General features: G+C 41.2%; 1 protein-coding gene and 1 long non-coding RNA gene across 2 annotated transcripts; both read right to left on the minus strand.

The window, feature by feature from the left end:
- Positions 1 to 671: 671 nt before the first annotated feature.
- LOC103174742 (C-C motif chemokine 17-like) lies at positions 672 to 3267 on the minus strand. Its single transcript, XM_007887282.2, has 3 exons — positions 3205 to 3267; positions 1290 to 1410; positions 672 to 1177 (listed from the first exon to the last, which is right to left on the minus strand). The coding sequence occupies exons 1-3, from the start codon at positions 3263 to 3265 to the stop codon at positions 1051 to 1053; spliced, it is 309 nt and encodes a 102-aa protein (XP_007885473.1). The 5' UTR covers positions 3266 to 3267; the 3' UTR covers positions 672 to 1050.
- A 4369-nt stretch (positions 3268 to 7636) lies between these two features.
- On the minus strand, positions 7637 to 9126 carry LOC103174750. Its single transcript, XR_487379.2, has 3 exons — positions 8939 to 9126; positions 8652 to 8769; positions 7637 to 8086 (listed from the first exon to the last, which is right to left on the minus strand). It is a non-coding gene; the product is annotated as an uncharacterized LOC103174750 (long non-coding RNA).
- Positions 9127 to 20785: the final 11659 nt, after the last annotated feature.

Raw genomic sequence — 20785 nt, forward strand, 5'->3', positions numbered from 1 at the left:
ACATGTGAAATCTATATCAAATGCAAGGTTTATTATTATTATAACACATTTCAGTTCCATTTTATAACAACAAATTACATTTGTATAGCGCCTTTCATGTCCAGAGGACATCCCAAGGCACTAATAAAATGGTTCCCCATTCTCACCCCCTTTAAAATTATGAAAACATCCATTAATTGTTTTCTTTGAATTTCAATGACATTTTAATGTAGTTCCACATTCAACAGGATTACATTCATTTCACATGAAGTATTACAGAGTTAAGATGATCATTAGACTAATATAAAGTGAGCACATCATCTTATTCTTCATTCTATGGTTTGTGGGTTTCTTATGCATGAAGGGCCAACATTTTAATAAAAGTAGTAAACTGTTCCCTCAAGGAAGCGTTGTTTTTCAAACATAGTTTGTGACGGGTTCAAATAATTAGAATACAAGAAATTATAAATAGATTTAAAAGTTAACAGATGAATTCCAAAAAAATTGTTACAACTAAAATAAATATCATTGATACCTTCGTTTACAAGAACAGAATTAAATTATATTCAAAAACCAGTATCAATCAATGGTTACAAACAATTAATCAGTTGCTTATCTATATACAGTATTATTAGTTCTCAGTTGGAAGGTAGCAATACAATACAGATTACATTTGTACAGCGCCTTTCACGTCAGGAGGATGTCCCATGGCACTGGACAATCAAGATTTGGATTAGCAGGATTGCTAAAATTGACATCAGTTTCCATGGGGCATGTAGGAGGGGAAATCAACTATTATTCCCACTGTTGGTGACTATTTCACATAGCATTCGTGTTAGGACATTACAAGCCAACTGTTCTAATTCATCAAGGCACTTTATATCAATAGGTGGCAAAGCATTTGAGTGGTACACCTGTGAAAAATATGAAATTGTGCACCAGATCTTGCTTATGTTTTGTAAATTATTTGAATCCAAGGATAAACGCAGAAACACAAGAAAAATGATTTGTTGGCTTTCGGCTTTGTTCTGCAGACATTCATCTGGTTCCATCTCCTGCCAGGGAAATTCTCTATGTACGTTTAGCTTTCGACTTCTTTTGCCGTTGAGCTGAACGGGCCTTAATGTTTTTCATGAGCTGCTTTACACATGCATTGTCTGGATCTGCACAGAAACGTCTGTTTTGTACTGTGATAAATCTGAAAAAAAAAGATGGTTACCCTTAATGTCACTGTGTGGGATACAGATTCCAAATAGCACAGATATTACTGTATAATACCAGACCCCAGAGCCAGTATTGGGAATACTTACATCACAGCTTTGATAGAGCAGCGCCCATCATCCTCTTGTATTTCATATTTCTTCAGTCTCTCAATGGGAGGGATTTTTGATGGATATGTCAAACAACAACTTTTCTTAATGTGACCGGTCACTGCAAAAAAAAATATAATAAAGCTAATGAGAATCCTGCTAATCAGTGGGTAGGTGATAGTTCATCTGCGTCACACATAAGAAGCAGCAATTAAAAAGTCTTGTTATCTCAAGACTTTCATACCATGGCTACCTTGGTACAATTGAATAGGCTTGCAGTATTGATTATATTTCACCTGAGGTGTGAGGAACTGGGCTAATATTCACTGAAACACTCTTGACAAATGTTGTCAGCTCTGTTGGTAATAACTAAAATCCTGTGTGCTGTCAATCTCAGTGGAATAGAGGGTGTAAACCATTAAAAGGAGTATTTTATAAAATTGTGTTTTTTTGTCTTTTACACAAACCCAATAATGTCACCTTACAAACTAGTAGTACGTTTCTACTGATAGAGGCTGAGAATTAATAATGACTGATATTAACCTCTGTTACTGAATCAGGTTTGTTTTCCAGTCTTAGTGTAGCAATTTGTTGTCTATTTTGACATATTACACATATAAATGTAATATATATATATATATATTATTTTAATACAATTGAAATAAAGGCGATCTGATCATTATCATGAGATAATTCAGATAAAACCCCTCATTACCAATAAGGTTTTGTGCAAAGTGTTACTTTAACTCCTGCACAACATTTGAATGCTGTACAATATTAGATTTGCTCTCCTGAAAGTCTCTTTAACCCACAATGAATGGCTTTGGTCATTCAATTGATTGTGGTATTAAGCCATGAGATGAAACCATGGCAATTCCTTTCTTTTTGAATTCTCGTTGGCCTAGCTAAGCAATGTTAAGATTTCTTAGTGGTAAATAGGCTGTCTCTCTCTCTGGAATTTTAGTAAAATCTGATGATATTGTTATGAATAATACAACAAATCTACTAGTTTTGCATTGAGGTCCTTAGAGTCGACCATTGCCATCAGGTGATGTTACACGTGTTGCATCAATGCGCTTTAACACAGTTACGGCTTTGTGGTTGTGATTCAGCCTCTAACCTCAGCCATGCTGTTAAGGAAAACAGTGAGCAGTGGCAACCCATGTAGACACAGGGTGAGAGGAAATATTACCACGCTCAAAGTAGTCAGTTTCAATGCATCATGGTATAATAACTCAAGAAGAGGTGAAGGATGGAAGAAACACTGATCTCGATAATCCAGGGCTGTCCTTGGACTCACACAGTTTAACACGTGGCATTGCACTGCACTGCACTGCCTATCATTCATTCATTACTGCATTTCTTAAACGTAACTGTACTAATAAAGTAATGAACATCATGCTAATGAAATTCCTATGCTTTTTGTTGGTTTAGATGAACGCAGCACAAACTATAAGCAATTACATATTGTAAGCTGTTATAAGCATGATGGCCAGTCATAGATGGTGAATGATTATTCCTGATTTTAATCTACAATATCGCCTATAATAACTCAACAGTCTGGGTGGTGCTCTATGATACACAGCTACACGATCAACATTTAGTCATTTTAGTTCACGACAGGTTTAAAGTAAGTGCTCAGTGTTCAGATCAGAGTAATTCAGTAGGAAAAGAAGCCAATTAACTCGAACAAAGAGCAGAATATTTGTTATCATTCTTTACACAAGATCTTTCTCTCACTGATTATCTTACAAACAATGTAAGACGCATCTCTATATTTTGTCATTATTATGATTATTAAAATGCAGGTCATACTTTAAGATAATAAAAATATCTAAATCCCATAGCGACAGATAATTAATTCAACCAGTCAATTCCTTTTTTGTCTCTGAGACTCTTGCACTGTTTGACTTACCTGCAAACACAGTCGACATAAAGACACAGAGGCACATCACAACCAGGAGAGTTTGCTTCATTTCTTTGCAGATTTCTTCACTGAGGTCAAATCAGAGAATATGATAGAAGTCTCAATAACATCTCACATATATACACTTTCAGATGGTCAACTTCCTTCCTAGTTTCTGAGAACGGAGGCGGTGATACAAAAATGGGCTTTCACAACTCTGTGGAAAGAATGATGAGGCGAGGATACGTGTACAACCCCTGAACTATTTCCTTTACAACTTGTCCACTTAAATCAGACGTCAGGAAGTTGGACTTTTGTACTGTTAGCTGACAATATTTCTTTATTTTCAAATTTCAACTTTCTTTTAACACTTGCGAAGTACCTCCGAATATCTATTCTTTGTCTGATCGTGTTCATAGCAATTAAGAAAACAAACATTTTCTATTTTAATCATTTTCTGTGGTGTGTTGTCTGTACATTTCTCAATCCAGCTCTACACTTCAGCCTAAACCACAGATATGCACAGAATAAGTTGGCAAAGCAACAATAGTCACAGTAAAAGCATGGCCATTTGATTTTGTTTAAGAGAGATTTACTCCTTTGTAGGAAGGTCAACAAAAGTTCAGGAGTTGGATCCTCAAAATCAATGCTCACAATAACTGTGCTATAAAGAATATTTGTTATCAACATGTGTGCAGGCATTGCCATGCTACGAATGTGTGGTGAATCATCAGTAGCTGTACATAAAACTGATCTGTGGCTTTTACCAAGATGTGGAGCTTCTGCACGAACAGGCAGCAGGGATCTTTCAGAACTTTCAAGAGAATTAAAAGAGAATCATTTCTTTGAGCAAGAATATTTCAACTTTTTATTAATCAGCAATATGTGGATGTTTAGATATACCAAAAAAATTGCACCTGAAATTAATTGTAGAATTGAATTACATTCAAATATAACAAATCGCATTCAAATTAAATCATGCCTCAGTGGCCTTTCCCGACAGTTGGAGCTGCAGATGTCCAACTGGTGGAAGCATCGCTCAAAGGGAATGAATGGATATGTGCCCAAGCTGCGGACAGGAAGATAGTGGCAATGCTCTCACACATTTCATGCTGAACTGTGTTGCCCGCTGGGAAGCTCGCAGGGAGTCCCTGGTGTGTACCATCCACCTATTGAGGGCTCAAACCCCCATTTGCCGGATATCACACGACCAACTAGTAACTATCTTCCTTGGGGGGGAGGTAAGCAGGGTCTCCTTGGAGCTGAACTGACTCCAAGGTGATATGCTTGGCAATGGAGTGTTGGAATTGAGCCAGCTCTCTGTGGCGGTCTCAGGAGTTCAAACTTCTGAGCTAAGGAGTTCCCATTGATCCACAGCACTGCTGATACAGGTCTTGAGGGCAGACCAGTCACTGGGAATCCTCGCACTCAGCTCCAGTTAACCCTGCAAGCCAAAGACCTGCCTGTCTCAGGAAAGAGACTGATGAGAGAGTCACAGAGGAGCAGCTTTCAATATTCCAGCATTCCATTGCAATCATCTGAGAGCCAATTCAGTCTCAAAGAGACCCTTTTTACCTCTCCTGCTGACCCCCAAGAAGATAGTAGCAATGTTTGTTTGGGGTCATTTTGAAAACCTAGAGAGTGCACAAACTGTGGTCCTTGTGTTTTCCAGAGGATTTCAGCATAACAACTAGTCTCAAGGAGACTGAGGAACGATTCAGCAAAACAGAAAATTGGGAAATGTGCCAGATCTTACGAATGATTGATAACATGATTCATGATATATTCCCTGCTTCCCATCCCCTCCAAGTGAGTAAAATTATGAGAACATCCATTCATATTTTTCCTTGTAATTTCAATTACATTTTAATTACATTTTCCATTCAACAGAATTGCATTAATTTCATAAGAGATGTACAATTAAGATGATCATCAGCCCTTAGATACAATGCACATTTTTTGTGCTAGTCTTGTTAAAATATTACAAGCCAACTGTTTAAACTTACTGAGCACTTTACATCAATAGGTAGCAAAGTATTTAATTAAAGCGTAAGCCAAAAATATGAAATTGTGCCCCAGATATATTTGGTTCTGAGGGTAAAAGCAGAAACATAAGATAAATACGTTTTCGGCTTTTTGTTGCAGACATTCATTTGGTTCCATATCCTGCCACGGAAAATCCATGTGTACTCTTGGTTTTCAAACTGTTACCGGAAGTTGTTCCATGAGCCACTTTACTCACTTATTGTGTGGATCACCGCAGGGAGTTCTGTTTGTTACTGTGTAGAACCAGAAAAGGAAAAGATTGTTCACTGATAATGCCACCATATAGGATGCAGGCTCCAAATAGCACAGACACCATAGCGACCATTCACTCACTCGATCAGGCTTTCAAACCCTTTTCCTGATGAGCTGAAAGTCCTTTAAACTCGTTCATGGGAGGGGTGGGGAGTAAGCAGTAACACCTCGGAGCTGAACTGGCTCCAAGGTGACATCTCTGGCTGACTTTGCAGATAGAGCTATCAATGGCAAGCTATGCAGTTGTAGCTGATTAGATTCCAGGAGTTACCCCAATGCACACTTTGGGTTGCCAAGCCTTGGATAATAATAATAATAATAATAATAATAATAATAATAATAATAATAATAATAATAATAATAATAATAATAATAATAATAATAATAATAATAATAATAATAATCCTTGCATTTGATATAGCGCTTTTCACGTCGGGAGGATGTCCCAAAGCGCTTCACAGAACACAGTGTAAAGTGAATTGACTGTATATTTGTGGGCGAACGCGGCAGCCAATTGCGCACAGCAATGTCCCACAAACAGTCATATGGATTGAAAATGACCAATTTATTATTGTTTTTGTTATTTTGGTGTGATTATTATTAGGCTCTGTGTGGAGTAAGGAAACTTGCCCAAGGTTTCGCCCTCTGCCTGGAATTGAACTCAGGTCTCTCACTTGCAAAGCGAGTGCTCTAACCACTGAGCCACAGGATCTTGCCAACCTCCACCTAATACTGTCTGGAATTAGGCAAGTAGGACTTTTGGACTGTTAGCTGACAATATTTCTTTATTTTCAAATTACAATTTTCTTTTAAGACTTGCGAAGTACCTCCAAATATCTATTCTTTGTCTGATAGTGTTCAGAGCAATTAAGAAAACAAACATTTTCTATTTTTAGCATTTTCTGTGGTGTGTTGGCTGTACATTTTATCATTACACTTCAGCCTAAACCACAGACATGCACAGAATAAGATGGCAAAGCAACAATAGTCACAGTAAAAGCATGGCCATTTGATTATGTTTAAGAGAGATTTACTCCTTTGTAGGAAGGTCAACAAATGTTCAGGATTGGATCCTCAAATCGATGCTCACAATAACTATGCTATAAAGAGTCTTTTTTTCCAACATGTGTGCAGGCATTGCCATGCTACGAATGTGTGGTGAATCATCAGTAGCTGTACATAAAACTGATCTGTGGCTTTTACCAAGATCTGGAGCTTCTGCACGAACAGGCAGCAGGGATCTTTCAGAATTTCCAAGAGAATTAAAAGAGAATCATTTCTTTGAGCAAGAATATTTCACCTTGTTATTAATCAGCAATGTGTGGATATTTGGATATACCAAAAAAATTGCACCTGAAATGAATTGTAGAATTGAATTACGTTAAAATATAGCAAACCGCATTCAAATTAAATCATGCCTCAGTGGCCTTTCCCGACAGTTGGAGTTGCAGATGTCCAACTGGTGGAAGCATCGCTCAAAGGGAATGAATGGATATGTGTCCAAGCTGCGGACAGGAAGATAGTGGCAATGCTCTCACATATTCCATGCTGAACTGTGTTGCCCTCCGGGAAGCTCGCAGGGAGTTCCTGGTATGTGCCATCCACCTAGTGAGGGCTCAAACCCCCATTTGCCAGATATCACACGACCAACTAGTAACTATCCTCCTTGGGGGGGAAGTAAGCAGGGTCTCCTTGGAGCTGAACTGACTCCAAGGTGATATGCTTGGCAATGGAGTGTTGGAATCGAGCCAGCTCTCTTTGGCGGTCTCAGGAGTTCAGTTTCTGAGCCAAAGGAGTTTCACCACTCCAGTTAACCCTGCAAGCCCAAGACCTGCCTGTCTCCGGAAAGAGACTAATGAGAGAGTCACAGAGGAGCAGCTTTCAATATTCCAGCATTCCATTACAATCATCTGGGAGCCAATTCAGTCTCAAAGAGACCCTATTTACCTCTCCTGCTGACCCCAAGGAAGATAGTAGCAATTTTTGTTTAGGGTCATTTTGAAAGCCTAGAGCATGCACTAGATCCAAGGGATACTTCAGCAAAACAGGAAATTGGGAAATGTGCCACATAATAGGATTCATAAACTATTCCCCACTTCCCATCCCCTCCAAGTTACTAAAATTATGAGAACATCTATTCATATTTTTCCTTGTAATTTCAATTACATTTTAATTACATTTTCCATTCAACAGAATTCCATTAATTTCATAAGAGATGTACAATTAAGATGATCATCAGCCCCTAGATACAATGCACATTTCTTGTGCCATTCTTGTTAAAATATTACAAGCCAACTGTTTAAACTTACTGAAGCACTTCATATCAATAGGTAGCAAAGTATTTAATTGAAGCGTAAGCCAAAAATATAAAATTGTGCCCCCGATATATTTGGTTCTGAGGGTAAAAGCAGAAACTTAAGGGAAATAGTTTTTTGGCTTTATGCCGCCAACATTCATTTGGTTCCATATCCTGCCACGAAAGATCCATGTCTACTCTTGGTTTCAAACTTTGACCCGAAGTTGTTCCACGAGACGCTTTATTTGTTTATTGTGTGGATCACCGCAGCGAGTTTTGTTTCTTACAGTGTAGAATCTGAAAAGAAAAGTTTGTTTACTGATAATGTCACCTTATAGGATGCAGACTCCAAATAGCACAGACACCACAGTGGCCATTCACTCGATCAGGCTTTCATACCCTTATTCTGATGAGCTGAAAGCCCTTTAAACTCTTTCTTGAGGTGGGTTGGGGTGGCGGGTGTAAGAGGGATCTCCATGGAGCTGAACTGGCAGCAAGGTACATCTCAGACTTTGCAGACAGAGCTATCTATGGCAAGCTATGTGGTTTTAGCTAATTAGATTCTAGCAGTTACACCCATGCACACTTTGGGTTCCCAAGCCTCGGCTCTTGCCAACCTCCACCTAATACTTTCTGGAATTAGGGAAGAGGTTGGGCCCCCCCAAGAGTGCACATTCCATTCCAACAATTTATCTCTGGAACTTCCATGTGTAGTTGGGGTGCATGGAATTCCCAGTTTGGGTTGGAACTCTTAAGTATGGTGAAGGGTTTCCGCATATGTCAGAAACTCGGCTGACCAAACAAATAGCCCAGACACAACTGTATAATGCCAGACCCTAGAGCCAGTGTTGGGAATACTCACTTCACAGCTTCGATAACGCAGCGACCATCATCCTTTTGTATTTTATAATTCTTCAGTCTCCCAATGGGAGGAATTTTTACGTATTTCGTACAACAATCTATCTTTACGTGACCGGTCACTGCAAAACAAAATATAATATAATTATCGAAATTCAGCACATGTTTTTATGATCAATAATAAACAATATCCCATTACATCCCATAGAGACAGTTAGTTAATTCAATCAGTCAGTTCCTTATTTGTTTGTGTAGCTCCTTTGAAACCTGATCCTGTAGCATCTCACTTACCTGCAAACACAGTCCACATAAAGGCATTGATACACATCACAATCAGTAGAGCTTGCTTCATTTCTTGGCAGATTTCTTCAGGTTAAATCAGATAATATGATATCACTCTCAATCACATCTCACATGTATGTGTACTCTCAAATGAGCAGCTTCCTTCCTAGTTTCTAAGAAGAGAGGTGATGGGTTTTAATAGCTCTGTGAAAAGGTTGATGAGGTAGCGATACTAGTACAACCCCCTTGGCTTAATTTAACTGCTTCCTTTTTTCACCTTTGTCCGCTTAAATCAGCCAGTGTGGAATTTCAGACTGTAAACTAACAGTTAGTGTACTTATTATTTTCAAGTTTCTATTAAGATTTTGGAAAGACCTCAGAATATTTATTGCTTCGGTTTGATTGTGTTCAGGACATTCTGTGCTTGCACTTTTTTCTATTGTTGGAATTGTTTGTAGTCATCTGGCTGAATTATTTAGTTCAGCTATTGGAAACTCGGAATCAGAGTTGCACTCTGACATACACAATTGCCTTCATGATTGATACAATTTGAAAATAAACTTACGTTCTCCAGGACTGCCATTCCTCACAATTATTTCATGGGAGGGAGGGAGGGAAGGAGGGAGGGAGGGAGGGAAGAAAGGCATTGTTCATCCGATACTTTTCTTTTGATCTTGTGAAGTGTGAAATATGAATTCATGGACCAGCAGCTATTTTTGCCAATGTACTTGCCTTCCTTCTACTGACATATGATTCAATGGATATCAGAGATCCCCCTTTCAATGGTTGGTTGGTCAGTCAGTTAGTTAGTTAGCACTTCCTTTGCTCAGCAAACTGTCCTGCTTCATGTCTCCCAGCCTATTTCCCCACCGTCAGTGGGCAGGCAGGCTTTCTCCATTCTGCCCTGCTCTCTGCAATTCCATCCCAAAACCCTCCAACTTGCCTCGTTCCTCCCCACCTTCAAAACCCACCTAAACATGCATTTCTTTGACCGTGCTTTCAATCAGAATAATTTTGGTCAAAAAGCTGATCATAAATGGGAAGTCTGGCTAACTTTGTGCCTTAACCCGGAAGATCCACTAAATCAGCACAGACAAGGACATAACCTTGAATCTGCTTAGCATGTCTAACCTAATATCACACTTGATAGTGAAGCATTGAGTCACTCAAAATTCCCTTTCAAATTGGATGGAGTGTTTCTGCTGAATGGCTTTTTCATCCCAAATGCCTCAGGCGCATTCAACAACATTGTATTTGTTACGATATTGACATAAAAGTACAGGTGCTGATATGTTTCAGACTGCTGTATTACCAAGGGACGTTGCTGTGTCATTGAAAACTTTCTATTCATAACTCCTGGGAGCTATAAACCGTTAAGCGTAAACCATTGCTTTAGAGGCTCTAAATCAGAGATCATTACAAAGGCACAGACCATTATGAAGAAGTATAGCACTAAGATAATAACATGTAATATTACAGTCTGTCTCTCTGAAAAGCCGTGATCGTTATTCAATAAAAAAAAGATTCTAAATAGAACTCATTCACCTAAAGACATGATTGTTCTGATAAAGTGATACTTTTTTCCAGGTATATTAGTCAGAGATGCAACACAAAGTGTTGTGATGCTATAGCAATTAATTATGTTCTGCATGGTTGTGGCGCATTGGGTTAGATACTAATCTCTACTTTTGTGCAGTGTTAACTCAGATCCCAGTAGATAATAAGAATGCTTATATTTGATACAGTGCCTTTCAGGCCAGGCGGACATCTCAAAGCTCTTTACAGGATATATTGTAAAATGAGGTGACTGTATGTTTCGTGGGTGATTGCAGCAGCCAATTTGTGCATAGCAATGTGCGACAAGCAGCCATGAAACAAATGATCCATTTTATTTGGTGGATTGTTGGCCAGGAAATCAGGGGAAACTCCCTTTTCTTTGCAAGTAGGCAGACAGGATTTAACGTTTCATCCAAAGGATGGCAGCTCCAACAATGCAGCACACCCCAAGCAACTGCACTGGGATGTCATTTTAGACTGAGTTCCAAGTTCCAAATCCTGATGTGGGGCATGAACCCACAACCTTTTGATGACGAGGCAAGGCTACAACCAAATGAGCCAGGCTGACGAACAAGATGTAGGCTCACAGCACAAAAGTGTGCTTAATTTAGCATCAATTTTCCATTCTCTGTGACAGGCCGTGGAAAGTTGTTGTGGAAAATGGGAAAAAGTTACATTGTCGCAAAATTTGATAATTCATCATAGTTGAGGCTGAGGTTAATTGTTGGATCTGGAGAAGCAATTTTACTCTGTATCTAATTCAGCTGCAATTGGGATTGCTCAACTATACTTTCTATCTGTCAATTTGTTTTTAAAATGAAGAATTCTTAACTTCTCTACAACTGTTCCCATGGGGTATCGGGGGGTGGGTGGGGGGGCAAAGTGTGAATGCAACAATATTTTCACAGCAAATCTGCTATCAAATGTTACATTTCTCACCCAGAGATATCAATCACTCTCTACCAGAGTGTGTGTATATACACATGGATGTTGTTCTGTTATGCAAAAGTGAAACTGAAATAATGGGGAAATGTCTCAAAACATAACCGTGAAATGAGACTGGATGCAAATGGGCAAGTCATACATTTCACACCAGAACACAGGCTGTAGCAGAAAGTAATCGTTAACTCAACATTGAAACCAACGGTCCAAGCAGCAACTGCAACCAAACAAGAACGGCACACTATGGAGATGATCTACCTTCTCAAATCCGATGTTTTCCTTAAAGCAGATTAATAACAAATTATAAAAGAAACTACGGCCAATTCTGGTGATTAAATCAGTGACCTAAACGTCTGACCATGACTTAACAATTCTTCGGCTTTTTGACGCATTTGTACCTTACGTTTCCTGTTTTGATGATTTCTTATGTGTCAATGATTGGCCTCTGCTATACTGAAGTCTGTTAATCTCCAGTATTTGGGTTTTCAATTGACCGAAAACTACCCTTCAAAAATCAGGTTGTAGCCAATGAAAGCTCAACATGTTGGAAGTCGCTCCACCTCCAGAATGGGCAGTGGAATCGACTGCCATCTAGTGCAGCGTTTCTGAGTAAGTGAAGACGTTTAAAAGAAAACTGGTTCAGCGGGAGAAAAAAAGTGATGCGGGTTTGGGATAGGGGAAAGTGATGGAATCGGGTCCGGATACAGAAGATGGACCATGGAATGAACTATATAGGCTAAATATGATGTCTGCTTCTTGATCTTTCGTTGAAACAAACTTTGGGCCCCTCAGAGCAACAACTACAAAGTAGTGATACTTCCTGTGTAGAGGACAGTACTGCATTCCCATGCGCTCGTTCGTTTTCACATCTTCAAACACTTCTGCTCTGTGTGTGTCAAAAGTATTTATTTTTAGTGTTTGTTACTGAAATATTTTACATTTCTCCAAATGCCAATGTGCAATTCAACCATGTGTAGGCTCAGAAAATATTTTTTTCAGATATAAAAAGCAGAGAGAAGGGGTCTGTGTGTGTATGTTTCTTCAAACACCGCAAACATCTTCAAGGTGTTAGATAAGGGTTGATATGTTCCTACCACTTTTTTAAACATCTACTCTTCTCTTGAATCTGGTGACTGATATTGTAGTTGGGTTTAAGTAGATAATATCAGGTATATGATCCAAGCCATCATTCGTCACACGTGGGCTGGTTAATAAATGTTGGCAAGCTGTTTTGACTTTGGGTTCTGCCAAAACCTTGCCTACTCTTGGCCTAGTACATGCTCGTCTATAAATTGGGCAACAGTAGAATAAAAAATACTCCTTGCATTTAATAAAGCACTTCACTGAATTACTGTACCTTGGAGGTAAATGCGGCAGCCAATTAACCCTAAAACCCACATCGCCCTCTCCATTTAGCAAACACCAGCCCAATTCATGTCTCCAGACCAACCCGCCCCACCACATCCATCCTGCTCTCTGGAACTCCATTCTGGATTCCCTCTGCCTCCTCCCCCCCAAATTTGTAAAATTCACCGGAAGACCTTTCTTTTCACTTCCCTCAACCAACCATCCCACCCACCACGCCTCCCCCCCTCCCACCACCTACGTTCAAACTAACTTGAACTTAGTTTCACTTCCTGAAGGGTGAAAACATAATTCCACGAGAGACAGAAACTTACCTCAGGTAATAATTTTTTTAAAAATGTGTAAACCATAGAGCAGAGTGCAAGTGTTCTGCACTGAGGCAAGCTCGCTCTGGTTTTGCACTCTGCAGTAGCTAAGCATTTACACCACATTGTGTACTGTGACATGAGTCTACGGTTTAATTTTAGACCATGTTTCCTGAACTACTGTAAGACCACACATATAGGTTTGTTCTCATTGGACAAAATTGGTTGCAAATGTACCAAGCATTAGAAACTCAATGACTATTAATGGTGGTTTACATTTTCTATGACGCCTCAATGGAGAAAGTTGGTGTACAGTTTCAAGTGGTCACCAAGGATTGGATGATTATGATTGCGGCATAGGAATATACAGATCTCTGGTTGATGACATTGTTACCCCTTGAATTAATCATCTCTGTCTTCCATTCCAGAATTAAACTTATACTTTCCTATCCACTTAAATGATATCGGGGTGAAATAATTAATAGTTAATAATAATAATTCTTGCATTTGATATCGTGTCTTATCACATCTTCGAGAAGTCTCAAAGCGCTTCACAGAATATACTGTAAAGTGAACTGACTGTATATTTTGTGAGCAAAACGCGGCAGCCAATTGCGCACAGCAGTGTCCCACCAATAGTGGTGGATTGAGTGACTATATTATTTTTATTTATTTTGAAGGAATTATTACCCCCGGAAAAGCCATCCGCAATTGACTAACAACCAGGTTCCTACTTACTGCTAGGTTAAACAGAGGCCTGTGGAGTAAGGAAACTTGCCCAACATTTCCCCCTGCTGAGAATCGAACCCAGGTCTTCTCGCTTGCAAAGCGAGTACTCTAACCACTGGGCTACAGGACTCCACAATGGTCTTTGTAACATGTTCATTGTGATCATTAACGCTACCCTATTCTTAATGTGAATCAGAGTTCAAATAAACTTAGGTTTAACGTTTAGGGCATGTTTCTAAATATTTCACAGGATATACTGTAAAGTACAAATACGGTGTATTTTGTAGGCAAACCAATTTGCTCATGATAATGTCCCACAAAGAGCCGTAAAATGAATGATCAATTTTATTTGGGGGTTGTTGGCTAGGATACCAGGAGAAATTCAGTGTTTATTATTGGATCATCATTCTGACAAGAGGTGCATTTCAGACTATAAGAGACACACAATATATGATATGCCATTTTCCTACTTTGAAACTGTCCAGACTGTCACAATTATCTTTACCAGTTCTGTACTTTCCTGTCATCCTGTGAGAATGTAGGCAACCTCAATTGTTAGTACAGCCAGAAAGACATGATTGAATGTTAGAACACCAGACTGGGCCATATCAAACACTTATACTGTGAGGATATCCATGTATTAAACACAACCCTGATACTTGTTTCAAAGTATTATTTCAGTATTTTCAGACTTTTTCAATTTTTTTTAATAATGCTGAAACTGACATGTAATCAGTGATCAAAAACAGTTTGGCCAGAGATGTCTTAACACCTCATCCCCAATTGTCTTCTGCACATGGTTTCCTCCTTCCCAACTCAACATTGGCATTCCATGGGATCATTCAAAGTTGTGATAAGTTGCGATGGTGATAACTTGTGTATCAAACATTAGCATGTTTGATACGAATGCTTATCTGGAAAAATATCTGGGGAACTTGCAATGTCTCCTGCAGGCCTTAGATACACAGAAATATAGTGCTGTGGTGACCATGATGGTCAAGTTGTGGCTGCTGTGCGTCATGGCTGCAGACTGAAGCCCTACAGACCACACAAATCTGTTATTTCATCTCTCTCCTCTACGATCAGAAATCTGCGTGTGATAGGCTCCTTAGTAACATTTAAAACACTCCATACACAAACCTGACTAGAGAGACTTGACTAGAGAGCCTTGCAGGATGAGATCAAATGGGGCAAAGGAAGTTTTTCATCCAAATCCATCTTGTTATCTTGTGTAAGGAGATAAGTCCGTACTGTTTGACGGCTAATAAAGGTTCCAGTTAAATGATTTCTATAAGCCCAGGCGGCCTTGTCTATTACACAAACTGTTTAGTTTTGTTGACTTTATTTTATCAGTCATGGTTAGAAGCATACAAAAAGGAATTTTTTAAAAAAAATAACTGTAATGTGCAGAAGGCCACGAGCTGATGCAAATGCCAATCAACAGTTTGCTGTAACAGTTTCATTTTAAAAGGATTCATGATGGATTTGTTTTTTGGGGCAAATAAGTAATTATTTGTTGGACGTTAACGTTAATGTTAACTTGCTTCACCTGAATACTATTTTTGGAGTAGCTGTTGTTGAATCATTGTGGATTCTAAGCAGCTGCACGTTTGCAAAGACACTGATGGAGGATGTGATAAGGTTATTTGTGGCTGGTATGTGGGTTGTAGTGTTCAAAAGTAACATTTACAAGCTGAGAGAGTTCATGGGGGCAGGAGGAGAAGGGGTGGGAGGGCAGGGGAGTGCGTGGATACGGCAGGGGGATTGTATGACTCGGACAATTCACAGCATTTACTTCTTGCCCCCGAGCCAGCCACCAAATGCGGAGGGCAGCTCTGAATAAATTGATACGCGGTAACCGTAAGAGGTGTGAAAATTTACAGAGGGAGTGTCCCTTGTGGTGTGGTGTGGGATAGTGGAGCGTTTCTACCCTGCTTCAAAAATGTACAAGAAAAAAAAGTGTGATAGGCACTGGGTAGCACATCTTGTCGCAAGAAACTCTTGCCTTCCATGACCCGACGCTTGAGCCCTGAGCAACAGTGCACATGACAATTAGAGGAGATGTAGTGACAATCCTAGGAGTGAAATGAGAACAGTGCGGAGCCACGAGGTGTATCAGGGAAAGGAGGCAGTGGAGTGCTCAACGGTGTCAAAAGCAGCAGAGGGATCAAGTAGGACAAAGAGGCCAGGGAGCTTGGGTCAGGATGTCATCAGTAACTTTGACCAGGCCTGCCCTAATACTGTAAATGACTTTCATAGAAGCAAACCCTTTTCTGCCTTTCTTTTGCTGTTGTTTGGAATGAATGAGAAAATGACTGCTGCCATCCAGTGGAGCTGCGCACCCTCACACACTGCCATGTAGCTGCAGCGTCTACTGCCCCCTCGCGAAACACAGTAGTCTGACACCTTAACCTTACAATTACAACACTGCACATTGTTATTGGAAGTAAATGAAAGTTGCTGTCAGTGTTAAATGTGGCGATTCCGTATCAGGCTTCACCACCGGACAGATAATGGCTTGCTTTTGAATCAACTTTATAAAGGCAAATTTTGAAACTAGCCATAATAATAATCCTTGCATTTGATACAGAGCCTTATCATGTCTTTGAGACGTCTCAAAGCGCTTCACAGAATATACTGTAAAGTGAATTGACTGTATATTTTGTGGACGAAACGCAGCAGCCAATTGCACACAGCAGCGTCCCACAAGCAGTCATCAAGTAACCAATTATTTTTTTTAAACAAATTATTAGCCAGAAAAGCAATCCACCAAGTGACTAACAACCGGGTTCCTACATACTGCTAGGTAAACAGAGGCGTGTGGAGTAAGGAAACTTGCCCAACATTTCGCCCTGCCCGGGAATCGAACCCAGGTCTCTTGCTTGCGAGGCGAAGGCTCTAACCACTGAGCTGCAGGACTCTATGAGGTAGTGAACCCCATTATAATCTTTGTCATCTTTGTTCCCCATCCCCCAGCGGATCGAATTCAAGATCCTCATCCTCACCTACAAGACCATTCACGGCCTTACTCCCTCCTACCTCTCCGACGTACTATCTCCCTACCTACCTGCCCGTACCCTCCGTTCCTCTGGCTCCGGTCTGCTCCACGTCCCCCGCCCCAACCGCCCTACCATCGGTGGCCGGGCCTTCAGCCTCTCAGCCCCTAGGCTCTGGAACTCCATCCCCCAGTGCCTTCGCCGCTTCCTCCCTTTCCTCCTTCGAGGCCGGTCTCAAGACCTTTCTCTTTGACCGTGCCTTCAGCTCCCCTCTCGACTCTCTACCCCCTCCTCGCTCCCTCCCTTCGCTCCCCTCATCCTGACCATTTCCCCCTTGCTCGGGTCCTGACCCAACTGTCCAGCGCCTTGGGACGTCCTCCCGACGTGAAAGGCGCTCTATAAATGAAATCTTGTTGTTGTTGTTGTTGTCTGTCGTAACCCTGCCTACTGTAACTATGCTTATTGAATCAATGCAAAATGATATGACTTTTTGCCTTATTAAGTAAACAAGCTTTAAAATATAAAATGTAAGTGACTTAGGGTCCTCTGATCACAGGTTCCTAATTTAAATTCCTAATTCCCCCTCCTCTCTCATCACCACTATAACCGTTATGAAACCCTCCACCTGCTCCCTCGACCCCATCCTTACCCCTCTCCTCACCTCCCAGCTGCACCTCCTTGCCCCTCTACTCACTGACATCATTAACCTCTCCCTGTCCTCTGGTACTGTTCCCACCCTATTAAAAACTGCTGTCGTCACTCCTATCCTTAAGAAACCCTCACTGGACCCTTCTCTACTCCCTTACTACCGCCCCATCCCCAACCTCCCTTTCTTCTTCAAGTTCCTGGTACGAGTTGTTGTTTCTCAGCTTTGCTCCTTCGTCTCCCACCACTCCCTTCTCGAACCCCTCCAATCAGGTTTCCGTGCCATCCACAGCACAAAAACAGCCCTAGTCAAAGTGACAAATGACATTCTGTCCATCTGCAACCAGGGTTCCCTCTGCCTTCTTGTCCTACTTGACCTCTCTGCTGCTTTCGACATCAGTCGACCACTCTATCTTCATCTACCGTCTCTCCTCTCACCTCAACTTCTCCGTGCTGTCCTTGACTGGTTCAGATCGTACCTCTCACAACGCCTGCACTTCATCTCCACAAAGGGCTTCTCCTCTATCGTCTCATGTGACGTTCCTCAGGGCTCTGTCCTTGGTCCCCTCCTCTTCAATATCTATATGCTCCCTCTTGGTGACATCATCCGCAGACATTGGGTCAACTTCCACATGAATGCGGATGACACCCAACTGTACCTCTCTGCCTCCACCCTTGACTTCAGGACCCACTGTTGTCCTGACAGAATGTCTGTCAGACATCAAGTCCTGGATGAGAGCTAACTTTCTTCATTTGAACATCAACAAAACCGAGGCTCTCCTGATTGATTTCCATCAGTGCCTCTTCACCTCAGGTGCTGACAGCATCACCAACCATGGTTGCAAACTCCACCTTGCTAAGTCAGTCCGGAACCTTGGCATCTTGTTTGACCCTCAACTATCCTTTCTACCCCATATCTGCGCCATGACCTGCTCTGCCTTCCCCCACCTCCGCAACGTCGCCCGGCAACACCACTGTCTCATCCCACAGGCCGCTGAAGACCTCATATATGCTTTTATTACATCGAGGCTTGACTATGCAAACTCATTGCTTGTCGGCCTCCCTAACTCCTCCCTCCACAGGCTGCAGTTCATCTAGAACTCTGCAGCCCGTGTCTTCTCCCACACTAGGCTCTGCGACCCTATCACCCCATCCTTGCCCAACTCTACTGGCTTCCCATCACACAGAGGATACAGTTCAAGATTCTGGTCCTCACCTTCAAAGCCTGCCATGGTCTTGCTCCCCCTAACTCTGCGACCTCCTAACCCCCTACCATCCTGTTCGCTCCCTTTGGTCAGCGGTCTCCGGCCTGCTTCACGTCCCCCGCCTTGCTTGCCCCACTATAGGCAGGTGGGCATTCCGCCACTCTGCCCCCATCCTCTCGAACTCCATCCCGCAGTCCCTCCACCTCACCCCATCCCTTGCCACCTTCAAGATCCATCTCAAGACCCTCCTCTTCAACTGTGCTTTCGATCTCCCTGCTTCCCCCCCTGCCCTCCACCTTCCGCCATTCCGACCCCCAGTTCGGGTTCATAACTCTATCTGTCCAGCGCCTTGGGATGTCCTCCCGATGTGAAAGGTACTTTACAAATGTAATTTTTTTGTTGTTAAAAATTTCGGTGCAACAGAATAAGCTAATCTTTTATGGCCACAACTTTTGTCCCAGCTTCAACAAAGGAGATAACTCCAATACTGACCATAGCTTTTGAACCCAACTAGGGGGAGCCCTTGTATTCAACATTTGCCTAACACACAGAAAGCGTCCAGTGACACAATGCAGTGAACAGACATCCTACTAATACAACTTTTATGCAAAGCTTGAGGTGCTGAACGTCTAACACCATCAGGTCACCATGATAGCCACCAAAATTGTTTTTCTACCTATTGATTGTATTAATGATACTCTATTATTCATTTTCACTTCCAAATTTGTGCTGGATTTTTCAGTCTTTTCAGTCCAAACCCAGACCGTTGGCAACCTTAGCACATGTTGCAGGCCTGTGCTGGCTGAGCCTGCAGAGCAGTAGGGTACTAGCAGATCAGAGAGATAGGGAGGTGTCAGGGCATTGATAGTATTATATGTGAGTGAGAGGAAGAAAGTGCATAAACTGAAATTGTTGAGAAGGTTTGAGGGGAGGAGTTCCAGAATGTGGGGACATGACGGCTGAAGGCTCAGCTGTCCGTGGTGGGGCAGAGAGGGGCAGTTTGCAAGTGGACAGAGGGCCAGGCAAGAACGTGAGGTTGAAGATAATCGCAAATAGTGAGCTGCTAAGGTGTGAAGGAATGATTGTCTTTTTACATTAAATAGACAGCATAATAATAATAATCCTTGCATTGATATCTCAAGGTGTTTTACAGTAATTACTTTTCAAGTGTTCTGACTGTATTTGTAGGTAAACAGTTAGATAACCCACATCAAACAGTTGAAGATAATTATCTAATGAGGTGTTTCAGCAAACATTAACCTGCCTTTCTGTTTCAGATGCTGATTGATCTGCTGTGAAATTTCTGTTTGTAGTTTGCAAATGTTTATTAAAAACTTTAAAGGCCCCTGGATCTGTTCTGGGCTATTTTCTGTTTGGCTGAGCTCTCGTCTTACAGCATCCTGATGATTAGCAAATTGGCTCCCAGGGAAGTTTTGAACTACAGCAAACTTTGGCATTGTGTTTTTCAGATGTTGATCTTAAAAAAAGTCATCAGATTTCGCGAAAAGATTCTTCAGTTCCAGATTTCATAATTTGTATAATGTTTACATTCCCTTATTGTAAGCATGACGCAGGAAGGGATTTCATGTGAATAGCAAAAAGAAGAAACTGCTGCCGCTTTTTTTCTGAAGATCATCTCATACACTTAGGTGACAAGACCACAATGTAAGAGCAAGATATTATCAAGTTCCAAGTAGATACGATAGATCTGTATTGATACCATTTGTCAAAACCACATGTTAGATATACACTTGCTGCTGAACTTTGCAGCCTTGTCAGTAGTTTTCCAAGCTGCTTATACTTATATTATGGGAGAGTATCGGCAATTATTATTATGTCTAATAAGATAGATCACGTGACTAAAAGGAGGTGGTCAAAAAGTAGGAGCCAAAGGTGGAATGCCTCGTCTGGTTTTGCATACTCTTATGGTGTGGTGTTGCATACTCTGTGGTGTTGTGCTTCTGCATGTGTCAGGCACTCAACTGACCCCACCCACCACCCCCCACAGCATATATTTCACTCTAGCAAAAAAAAATGAGAAGCTGCTTCTGGTTCTCACTGATTTTGGACAAGTCACATTGCTGTGAACGTGTCATGCTCCACCACTGTCAA

This window comes from Callorhinchus milii, unplaced genomic scaffold (assembly GCF_018977255.1).
Source record: "Callorhinchus milii isolate IMCB2004 unplaced genomic scaffold, IMCB_Cmil_1.0 Scaffold11, whole genome shotgun sequence".
NCBI lineage: Eukaryota > Metazoa > Chordata > Chondrichthyes > Chimaeriformes > Callorhinchidae > Callorhinchus > Callorhinchus milii.